Source organism: Aquarana catesbeiana, linkage group LG08, assembly GCF_042186555.1.
Source record: "Aquarana catesbeiana isolate 2022-GZ linkage group LG08, ASM4218655v1, whole genome shotgun sequence".
Lineage (NCBI taxonomy): Eukaryota > Metazoa > Chordata > Amphibia > Anura > Ranidae > Aquarana > Aquarana catesbeiana.
In genome coordinates, this window is record NC_133331.1 from 1,390,408 (window position 1) to 1,402,798 (window position 12,391).

The 12,391-nt window shown below is 45.5% G+C and overlaps 1 protein-coding gene across 1 annotated transcript in view; it reads right to left on the minus strand.

The window, feature by feature from the left end:
- Positions 1-12,391, minus strand: part of GPR162 (G protein-coupled receptor 162) — a 117,822-nt gene that overhangs the window by 61,527 nt on the left and 43,904 nt on the right. The window contains exon 2 of the mRNA XM_073595379.1: positions 3,814-7,066. Within this exon, the coding sequence (XP_073451480.1) occupies positions 3,814-4,653 (840 nt within the window). The 5' untranslated portion in view covers positions 4,654-7,066. The remainder of the gene's footprint in view (positions 1-3,813; positions 7,067-12,391) is intronic.

Here is a 12,391-nt window from a genome sequence, read left to right on the forward strand (position 1 = left end):
CCTCTCACTGACACCAGTGATGGGACACTATTCCTCCCACTGACACCAATGATGGGGCACTATTCCTCCCACTGATACCAATGATGGGGACACTATTCCTCCCACTGACACCAGTGATGTGACACTATTCCTCCCACTGATACCAATGATGGGACACTATTCCTCTCACTGACACCAGTGATGGGACACTATTCCTCCCACTGATACCAATGATGGGGCACTATCCCACTGACACCAATGATGGGGCACTATTCCTCTCACTGACACCAGTGATGGGGCACTATTCCTCCCACTGACACCAATGATGGGGCACTATTCCTTCCACTGATACAAATGATGGGACACTATTCCTCTCACTGACACCAATGATGGGGCACTATTCCTCCCACTGATACCAATGATGGGACACTATTCCTCCCACTGATACCAATGATGGGACACTATTCCTCCCACTGACACCAATGATGGGACACTATTCCTCCCACTGAAACCAATAATGGGTGGGGCACTATTCCTCCCACTGACACCAATGATGGGACACTATTCCTCCCACTGACACCAATGATGGGACACTATTCCTCCCACTGACACCAATGATGGGACACTATTCCTCCCACTGACACCAATGATGGGGCACTATTCCTCCCACTGACACCAATCATGGGGCACTATTCCTCCCACTGACACCAATGATGGGACACTATTCTTCCCACTGACACCAATGATGGGACACTATTCCTCCCACTGATACCAATGATGGGACACTATTCCTCCCACTGATACCAATGATGGGACACTATTCCTCCCACTGATACCAATGATGGGACACTATTCCTCCCACTGATACCAATGATGGGACACTATTCCTCCCACTGACACCAATGATGGGACACTATTCCTCCCACTGACACCAATGATGGGACACTATTCCTCCCACTGATACCAATGATGGGGCACTATTCCTCCCATTGATACCAATGATGGGACACTATTCCTCTCACTGATACCAATGATGGGGCACTATTCCTCCCACTGATACAAATGATGTGACACTATTTCTCCCACTGATACCAATGATGGGGCACTATTCCTCCCACTGACACCAATGATGGGACACTATTCCTCCCACTGATACCAATGATGGGCCACTATTCCTCCCACTGACACCAATGATGGGACACTATTCCTCCCACTGATACCAATGATGGGACACTATTCCTCCCACTGATACCAATGATAGGACACTATTCCTCCCACTGATACAAATGATGTGACACTATTTCTCCCACTGATACCAATGATGGGGCACTATTCCTCCCACTGACACCAATGATGGGACACTATTCCTCCCACTGATACCAATGATGGGCCACTATTCCTCCCACTGACACCAATGATGGGACACTATTCCTCCCACTGATACCAATGATGGGGCACTATTCCTCCCACTGATACCAATGATGGGGCACTATTCCTCCCACTGACACCAATGATGGGACACTATTCCCCCCACTGATACCAATGATGGGACACTATTACTACCACTGATAACAATGATGGGGTACTGTACCTGCTCCTACTGACCACATGCGCTATGTATTTTTTTTTTCAAATCCACTAGCCACAGTCCAGCCCCCCTAAAGCCCAAAGGACAATAAACTGTCTTTTTGTTTAGAAAGTTTGGAGACCCCTGCTCTCTAGGTTACAGCACCTTGTTCATTGCTCTGTCAGGTATGAGGAACCTAGAATAACAAGGTCATGTCTGTATCTCCAACCAAAACCATGCTTCTATGTCCAAACACTGGATGATTCTGAGGGGTAAAGCTCCAACACTCTCAGGTAGTGATTAAGGTTGCCCACTCATTCCTGCCTCCTGCACATTCTTATTGGCTAGTGAGGCAGCCCATCATAGTGATGGATCTAATGGAATATGCAAGGCCTGAAAGCCAGGACTAAGTCTCAAGCTTCAACAATACCAGGAAGTTTCTGACTTTGCTGACACACACTATAATATGACCATCACAGATATGGGAGCTTGCTGGACTTGCTGTGAGTTGCCCCTATTCTTATGGTAAGACAGATATTTTTACAATATTTTAGAGCGTGTCTGTGGCAAAAGAACATTTTTGAGGTCAGACACTTTATGTAATCACACATATAGGTTGGACTTGACGGACTTGTGTCTTTTTTCAACCTCGCCATCTATGTAACTATGTACTCATATTGGGTGAGAAGAATTAGCATCCCAATGCATCCCCAAGGAGTTCAGCAGGGTTTAGGTTCAGGGTCTAATCAGAACATTTATGGTCCTCTACACCTGATTTGCCAAGTCATGTCTTAGTAGAGCTGGCTTTGTACATGGGTGGGGGCACAGTCATGCTGGAACAGAAAAGGGTCTCACCAAACTGTTGTCACAAAGATGAAAGCACCTGAACTCAATTGTTTGGAGGGTTGTCCACATATCTTTGGCCACAGACCCAGGCAGCACTTTGAGAGGGGCAGAAAATTGAACCACGACCGCCTCTCCTTCTCTTCTATTTACCCAGCAAATTGAAGACCAAGATTTTTTTTCCAGCAGTTTTGTGTGTCATGATGACAACTGCCCCTGGGCTACTCCGCCTGCCCCTATTCTACCCTAGCCTGTCCATATATTACCCTAGCCTGTCCATATATTACCCTAGCCTGTCCATATATTACCCTAGCCTGTTCAATTACTACCCTAGCCTGTCCATATATTACCCTAGCCTGTCCATATATTACCCTAGCCTGTCCATATATTACCCTAGCCTGTCCATATATTACCCTAGCCTGTTCAATTACTACCCTAGCCTGTCTATATACTACACTAGCCTGTCCATATACTACCCTAGCTTATCTATATACTACACTAGCCCGCCCCTTAGAATTGAACATAATGGAATGTCATATAATTTTGCATATAGATAAGGTGCTGTTACATGTAAATCTGACTTCCTGATTAACTTAATTTTACTTTTAATTATCATAGATTATAATGGATGTGGGGGCTTTTTGGTGGGCTTGATTTTTTTTGTGGGGTGGGGGTTGAGGTCGGCATTTTATTCTTGGACCCAGGCAGCACAATGTCTTGGGCCATCCCTGGATGGTTAGGGGTTCACATACATTCTGCCATAAAACATATATATATATATATATATATATATATATATATAGATATATATATATATATATATAGATATATATATATATATATCTATATATATATATATATCTATATATATATATATATATATCTATATATATATATATATACAGTAAATTAGCTACACAGTTTTATATCTTGCAGCCATGAGAATATGGGGTTATCAGTACCCTGTTTGTCTACAGAAGCCCCCCAGAAATCTAAACAAGATTGATTTCTTCATTTTAAAGTAAACCTGTCATAAGAGAAACCTGAAAGCTAAGATTGCTGACTTCAGCTTCTACAAATGTCGTCTGGCCAGGGCTGGGACTTGGGATGGGCCGGAGGGGCGGCTGCCCCGGACACAATGGTTTACTATATGCAGATAAGAACTTCTGACTTTGGCTATGATCTGTATAATTGTTCCTGTTTGGTAACTCAAGCAGTTTGAAGCAATGGGATAGGAATAACGGGGGCAACTTTCATTTTCAGAAGAGGTCAGCGATGGTAACCCATGTATTTCTCTCATGAGGGGTTGGATTTAAATAATCCTAATAGAATGACTGTAAGCAGAATAGAAAGAGTAGAATCTGAAATATAAAAAGCACACACATATATAACATCATGGAGCATCCCCATCCCCTCCTTCTCACCAGTATGGGTAGACCTGTCAAGGCATCATACAGCAGCACAATCCCCCCGATCAGACCAGTCACCTGCGCTGCTGTCCTTGGCGATTCCGACCCATCCAAAGATGAGCGTCTTTTTCCCTGAGCATCTTGCACCACGATGGCTGGGACCTCCAGCATTCCCTCCGCCCCACCTTCGCTTGTCCCTCCTCTCTGCCCTGAGGCAGGGCAGCAGCAAGCATGGTATAAAGTCACCCCTAAACAGCCCAGGCCAGTGCCCACCCCTCCCAGCAACAGGAGCTGGAAGCACAGCCCAAAGCCCAGGCCGATCCGGCTGGCCAAGAAGTGGCAACCACGGGTGTAGAATCTGCGAGCATTGTCATGCCACCCAATGGATGGCAAGGTGGACAGTACAAAGGAAGCCGCCCAAATCCCCAGTGCCCCTTGAAGGGCTTGTCTTCGTGCACCCCCCAGCCTGTAGCTGACGGGCCACCGCACCATCCACATCCGGTGGTAAGATAGGCAAGCCACAGTTAGGCATGTGGACAGCGCTAGCGTGTAATACGTGGACACAAACACTTTGCAAAGGCCCTCATTCCACTCATAGCCTGGTGAATGTCTTCGTCTCAGCTGCACCACCGAAAACAGAGAGAGGGGTACAGCTGCCATGAGTAAATGTGTTCCTGCTAGCAAGCAGAGGAGCAATTCCAGAGGGCGGGGGCGCTGGCCACTCCCTCCTCGACTGGCCAGGCTCAGGATACTCCAGGCATTGGCAAGTAGCGAGAGGGCGCCACACGCTAGCCAGGACACAGAGTTGTTCTGATATAGCTCATCGGCCTCATCCTGATCAGGGGCCCGTGGCATCTTCTGGATGTCACTTTTGACTCCGTAATGTTGATTATCTTTCGTTGTTTTACTGCTATTTTGTTGTTCTTATTCCTAGTGTGTGATCTTCTGGTCTACTTTGAGACCTTCAGGTGCTAGAGTTTGTGTCTGGCTTCCTCTCTGTAATATTAAAGCTCTCTCCTCCTCTTTTGTTTAAAATTATGTAGACCTCCTGCAGTTTTTGCAGAAAGGATTGCTTTTAGATGCCAACGCCAAAAAGTTTCATAGGGTCCGCCACCCAAACTGTCCCTGACTTCAGCTTTTCTACAATTTCCTCACTCTGCATATTAGTACCCACATCCTATGTTCCACTGGATACCCATACTGCACACTAAGCAGATATCTGAAGGTACTTCTCTGTAGACTATGGCTAAAGTACCATAGTTTGCATTGTCTAAAGTGCTCCTGGTGCTTTGTTTGAGGGTATTGCTTCCTACGCCTTGACCAAATGCTACTTCCTACACTCTTCCTATACCCTTATTGATGATAATGTTCTATACACCTTGGCTATGGATACTATATCCTACACTGTGACAGTGGATACTGTTATTTTTGATTAGGAATACTAAAGTCTTCACTATCCTTAGATAGTTAAGGATATAACGCCCTCCACCTTACCCACAGTTACTACTCACTCCAGCTTGACTGAGGATACTGCTTCCTTCAATCTCCCTCCCTTGACCAAGGGTTTTACTTTCTTGTCTTATCCTTACACCTTGTCTAGAGATACTACTCCCTACACCTTGACTGAGGATACCACAACCTACAATCTCTCTACACCTTGACTGAAGATACCACAACCTACAATCTCTCTACACCTTGACTAAGGATACCAATACCTACAATCTCTCTACACCTTGACTAAGGATACCAATACCTACAATCTCTCTACACCTTGACTGAGGATACCAATACCTAGAATCTTCTTACCCCTTGACTGATGATACCACAACCTACAATCTCTCTACACCTTGACTGATGATACCACAAGCTACAATATTTTTAGACCTTGACCAAGAATACCAAGACCTACAATCTCTCAACACCTTGACTGAGGATATCACAACCTACAATCTCTCTAGACCTTGACTAAGGATACCAATACCTACAATCTCTCTACACCTTGACTGAGGATATCACAACCTACAATCTCTCTAGACCTTGACTAAGGATACCAATACCTACAATCTCTCTACACCTTGACGGAGGATGCCAATATCTACAATCTTCCTACACTTGACTGAGGATACCACAACCTACAATCTCTCTACACCTTGACTGATGATACCACAACCTACAATATTTTTAGACCTTGACTGAGGATACCAAGACCTACAATCTTTCAACACCTTGACTGAGGATATCACAACCTACAATCTCTCTAGACCTTGACTGAGGATACCAAGACCTACAATCTCTCTACAACTTGACTAAGGATGCCAATACCTACAATTTCCCTACAGCTTTACTGCAGATACCACCTCCTAAGCTCTCTTTACAACTTGTCTGAGAATACAGACAAGTACAGACACCCCTCTTTCCTCTTATACTGTCTAAAAAAGGAATTCCTTATCCTTGTTTGAAGACAATACTTGCTACACCTATCCTACACCTTTGTTTGAGAGGTCTATTGTCTAAACTTTGCGCAAAACTATTATACCGTACTTCTTGATTAGGAACTTTCCCCACATGCCTTCTAAGTTGATTGAGGGTAATACTCCTTTTTATTGGCTTGTTATAAGAGGCTTCTCCCTACACTTTTCATATACCTCATACAAGGACACTGTTCCTCAGACCATTCCTTCTTATTGTAGGACACAGCTACTATCACTACTATCTGCACTCTTATTATCTATCCATACACTGATTCCTATCACATGCCTTCCTGTGGTTCTACTGTTGTCCACCATCCAGTCTGGTATTTCTCTGTCTTTCCCCTTTCACTGTCTCCGACGATTGAATGTTAGTCCAAAGTTAAGTTCCAAATCCATCATTAGGTACCAAGTGCAAGTGCTTAGCACCCCTGTTTTAGTGCAAAACTTTTTGCTCTACAATTTTTTAAGGTTTTGGTTTTTTTAATTGTTGGATGTCTTTTTTTCCGGCTCTACACTTGCCATGTCTCAGGGTGTCAGTCCTCCATGCTGTCTGTCTCATCACCGTCTCTCATTGGGAAGGTTATCTCAGCAGTTTGTTTTCTTCTGCTGGAGGTCTCCTTGTGCATGCAGTCTCCTATGAGGTCTCCGAGGTTGGTTGTAGTCGTTGTGTGTCTGCTTTTTCTCTCCTGATTCTTGGCCGTGTCGAGGGAGTTGAGTACGGTATTGTGATAATTGCAGTCAGTTAGTGAGCTCATACCACTTCTGAGGGCTCATGTGATATCCCAGATGATCAACTCCTATGGGGAAAGAGAAAGAAAAATATATCAAATGTTGCCAGTTAGTCCCTCAAGCATTACTCAGCACTGTTAGAATAGCAGGCCTAGAGAACAAATGGAGTGGATAGGCCCATGGCTGAGCAACAATGGCTCCTTCTTCATAACTACAGAGGATTATGGGACACAATTCAGAGGACACAACCACAATGCTTTACCAGCTTTATCCTCATGGAGCTGTCAGTTGTCTCTTATAAGCACATTTATCCTTGTTAACAGAACTTAGCTTATTATTTTATTACATTACCTTTTTCTCCATATTCTTTGATCTACATTTCTTAAACCACAGGTGTTGTACAGGCCGCCATTAGTTAAAGTGTACCTGTCAGCAATTTCTTTGTTTTAATTGCAACAGAGTTGCTTTAACTTGGATTTCTATCTTAGTTCTTTATTATTTGGACAGCTTTTCGCTGTTAAAACCTAGGCTTCAGTCCAAAACTGGAGACTGCCTGACTCCCAGAAGTTTTATAGCCAAGTACATCTCAGCCTCACCTTACAGGGTACGGGTCTCCCAGAATCCACCCCCCCCCCTCGGATGGGAGCATCACCTGTGCCAGACAACGGCCTACTTTAAAGTCGGCACATTGTCAACTATGTGGACAACGGTGACATCACAGATAAAGCGGCCTATCCGATCACTAGAGAGTGGTGACATCACTGAGAATGCAGCCTATCCAATCACTAGAGAGCGGTGACATCACTAAGAATACAGCCAATCCAATCACTAGAGAGCGATGACTTTACTGAGAATACAGCCAATCCAATCACTAGAGAGCGATGACATCACAGAGAATGCAGCCTATCCAATCACTAGAGAGCGGTGACATCACTGAGAATACAGCCAATCCAATCACTAGAGAGCGATGACTTTACTGAGAATACAGCCAATCCAATCACTAGAGAGCGATGACATCACAGAGAATGCAGCCTATCCATTCACTAGAGAGAGATGACATCACTGAGAATGCAGCCTATCCATTCACTAGAGAGAGATGACATCACTGAGAATGCAGCCTATCCATTCACTAGAGAGCGGTGACATCACTGAGAATGCAGCCTATCCATTCACTCGAGAGCAGTGACATCACTGAGAACGCAGCCTATCCAATCACTCGAGAGCGGTGACATCACTGAGAATGCAGCCTATCCAATCACTAGAGAGCGATGACATCACAGAGAATGCAGCCTATCCAATCAGTCGAGAGCGATGACATCACTGAGAATGCAGCCTATGCAATCACTAGAGAGCGATGACATCACTGAGAATGCAGCCTATCCATTCACTAGAGAGCCATGACATCACTGTGAATGCAGCCTATCCAATCACTCGAGAGCGGTGACATCACTGAGAATGCAGCCTATCCAATCACTAGAGAGCGATGACATCACAGAGAATGCAGCCTATCCAATCAGTCGAGAGCGATGACATCACTGAGAATGCAGCCTATCCAATCACTAGAGAGCGATGACATCACAGAGAATGCAGCCTATCCATTCACTAGAGAGCCATGACATCACTGTGAATGCAGCCTATCCATTCACTAGGGAGCGATGACATCACTGAGAATGCAGCCTATGCAATCACTAGAGAGCGATGACATCACTGGGAATGCAGCCAATCCAATCACTAGAGAGCGGTGACATCACTGGGAATGCAGCCAATCCAATCACTAGAGAGTGGTGACATCACTGAGAATGCAGCCTATCCAATCACTAGAGAGCGATGACATCACTGGGAATGCAGCCAATCCAATCACTAGAGAGCGATGACATCACTGGGAATGCAGCCAATCCAATCACTAGAGAGTGATGACATCACTGAGAATGCAGCCTAGAATGCAGCCTATCCAATCACTAGAGAGCGATGACATCACTGAGAATGCAGCCTATCCGATCACTAGAGAGCGGTGGCATCAATGAGAATGCAGCCTATCCAATCACTAGAGAGAGATGAAATCACTGAGAAAGCGGCCTATCCAATCACTAGAGAGAGATGACATCACTGAGAATGCAGCCTATCCAATCACTAGAGAGTGGTGACATCACTGAGAATGCAGCCTATCCAATCACTCGAGAGCGGTGACATCACTGTGAATGCAGCCTATCCATTCACTAGAGAGCGGTGACATCACTGAGAATACAGCCAATCCAATCACTAGAGAGCGATGACATCACTGAGAATACAGCCAATCCAATCACTAGAGAGCGATGACATCACAGAGAATGCAGCCTATCCATTCACTAGAGAGCGTTGACATCACTGAGAATGCAGCCTATCCATTCACTCGAGAGCGGTGACATCACTGAGAATGCAGCCTATCCAATCACTAGAGAGTGGCGACATCACTGAGAATGCAGCCTATCCAATCACTCGAGAGCGGTGACATCACTGTGAATGCAGCCTATCCATTCACTAGAGAGCGATGACATCACAGAGAATGCAGCCTATCCATTCACTAGAGAGCCATGACATCACTGTGAATGCAGCCTATCCAATCACTAGAGAGTGGTGACATCACTGAGAATGCAGCCTATCCAATCAGTCGAGAGCGATGACATCACTGAGAATGCAGCCTATCCAATCACTAGAGAGCGATGACATCACAGAGAATGCAGCCTATCCATTCACTAGAGAGCCATGACATCACTGTGAATGCAGCCTATCCATTCACTAGGGAGCGATGACATCACTGAGAATGCAGCCTATGCAATCACTAGAGAGCGATGACATCACTGGGAATGCAGCCAATCCAATCACTAGAGAGCGGTGACATCACTGGGAATGCAGCCAATCCAATCACTAGAGAGTGGTGACATCACTGAGAATGCAGCCTATCCAATCACTAGAGAGCGATGACATCACTGGGAATGCAGCCAATCCAATCACTAGAGAGCGATGACATCACTGGGAATGCAGCCAATCCAATCACTAGAGAGTGATGACATCACTGAGAATGCAGCCTAGAATGCAGCCTATCCAATCACTAGAGAGCGATGACATCACTGAGAATGCAGCCTATCCGATCACTAGAGAGCGGTGGCATCAATGAGAATGCAGCCTATCCAATCACTCGAGAGAGATGACATCACTGAGAATGCAGCCTATCCAATCACTAGAGAGCGTTGACATCACAGAGAATGCAGCCTATCCATTCACTAGAGAGCGTTGACATCACTGAGAATGCAGCCTATCCATTCACTCGAGAGCGGTGACATCACTGAGAACGCAGCCTATCCAATCACTTGAGAGAGATGACATCACTGAGAATACAGCCAATCCAATCACTAGAGAGCGATGACATCACAGAGAATGCAGCCTATCCATTCACTAGAGAGCGATGACATCACTGAGAATGCAGCCTATCCAATCACTAGAGAGCGGTGACATCACTGAGAACGCAGCCTATCCAATCACTCGAGAGCGGTGACATCACTGAGAATGCAGCCTATCCAATCACTCGAGAGCGGTGACATCACTGAGAATGCAGCCTATCCAATCACTAGAGAGCGATGACATCACAGAGAATGCAGCCTATCCATTCACTAGAGAGCCATGATATCACTGTGAATGCAGCCTATCCATTCACTAGGGAGTGGTGACATCACTAAGAATGCAGCCTATCCAATCAGTCGAGAGCGATGACATCACTGAGAATGCAGCCTATCCAATCACTAGAGAGCGATGACATCACAGAGAATGCAGCCTATCCAATCACTAGAGGGCGATGACATCACAGAGAATGCAGCCTATCCATTCACTAGAGAGCGATGACATCACTGAGAATTCAGCCTATCCAATCACTAGAGAGCGGTGACATCACTGAGAATGCAGCCTATCTATTCACTAGGGAGCGGTAACATCACTAAGAATGCAGCCTATCCAATCAGTCGAGAGCGATGACATCACTGAGAATGCAGCCTATCCAATCACTAGAGAGCGATGACATCACAGAGAAAGCAGCCTATCCATTCACTAGAGAGCGATGACATCACTGAGAATGCAGCCTATCCAATCAGTCGAGAGCGATGACATCACTGAGAATGCAGCCTATCCAATGACTAGAGAGTGATGACATCACAGAGAATGCAGCCTATCCATTCACTAGAGAGCGGTGACATCACAGATAAAGCGGCCTATCCAATCACTAGAGAGCGGTGGCATCAATGAGAATGCAGCCTATCCAATCACTAGAGAGCGATTACATCACTGAGAATGCAGCCTATCCAATCACTAGAGAGCAGTGACATCACTGAGAATGCAGCCTATCCATTCACTAGAGAGCGATGACATCACTGAGAATGCAGCCTATCCAATCACTAGAGAGCAATCACATCACTGAGAATGCAGCCTATCCATTCACTAGAGAGCGATGACATCAATGAGAATGCAGCCTATCCAATCACTAGAGAGCGATGACATCACTGGGAATGCAGCCAATCCAATCACTAGAGAGCGATGACATCACTGAGAATGCAGCCTATCCAATCACTAGAGAGCGATGACATCACTGAGAATGCAGCCTATCCAATCACTAGAGAGCAGTGACATCAGTGGGAATGCAGCCAATCCAATCACTAGAGAGCGATGACATCACTGAGAATGCAGCCTATCCAATCACTAGAGAGCGGTGACATCACTGAGAATGCAGCCTATCCAATCACTAGAGAGCGATGACATCACTGAGAATGCAGCCAATCCAATCACTAGAGAGCGATGACATCACTGAGAATGCAGCCTATCCAATCACTAGAGAGCGATGACATCACTGAGAATGCAGCCAATCCAATCACTAGAGAGCGATGACATCACTGAGAATGCAGCCTATCCAATCACTAGAGAGCGATGACATCACTGAGAATGCAGCCTATCCAATCACTAGAGAGTGATGATATCATTGAGAATGCAGCCTATCCAATCACTAGAGAGCGATGACATCACTGAGAATGCAGCATATCCAATCACTAGAGAGCGATGACATCACTGAGAATGCAGCCTATCCAATCACTAGAGAGCGATGACATCACTGAGAATGCAGCCTATCCATTCACTAGAGAGCGATGACATCACTGAGAATGCAGCCTATCCAATTACTAGAGAGTGGTGACATCACTGAGAATGCAGCCTATCTAATCACTAGAGAGCAATGACATCACTGGGAATGCAGCCTATCCAATTACTAGAGAGCAATGACATCACTGGGAATGCAGCCTATCCAATTACTAGAGAGTGGTGACATCACAGAGAAAGCGGCCTATCCAATCACTCTGCTTCTGTACCTTCGCTTCCCA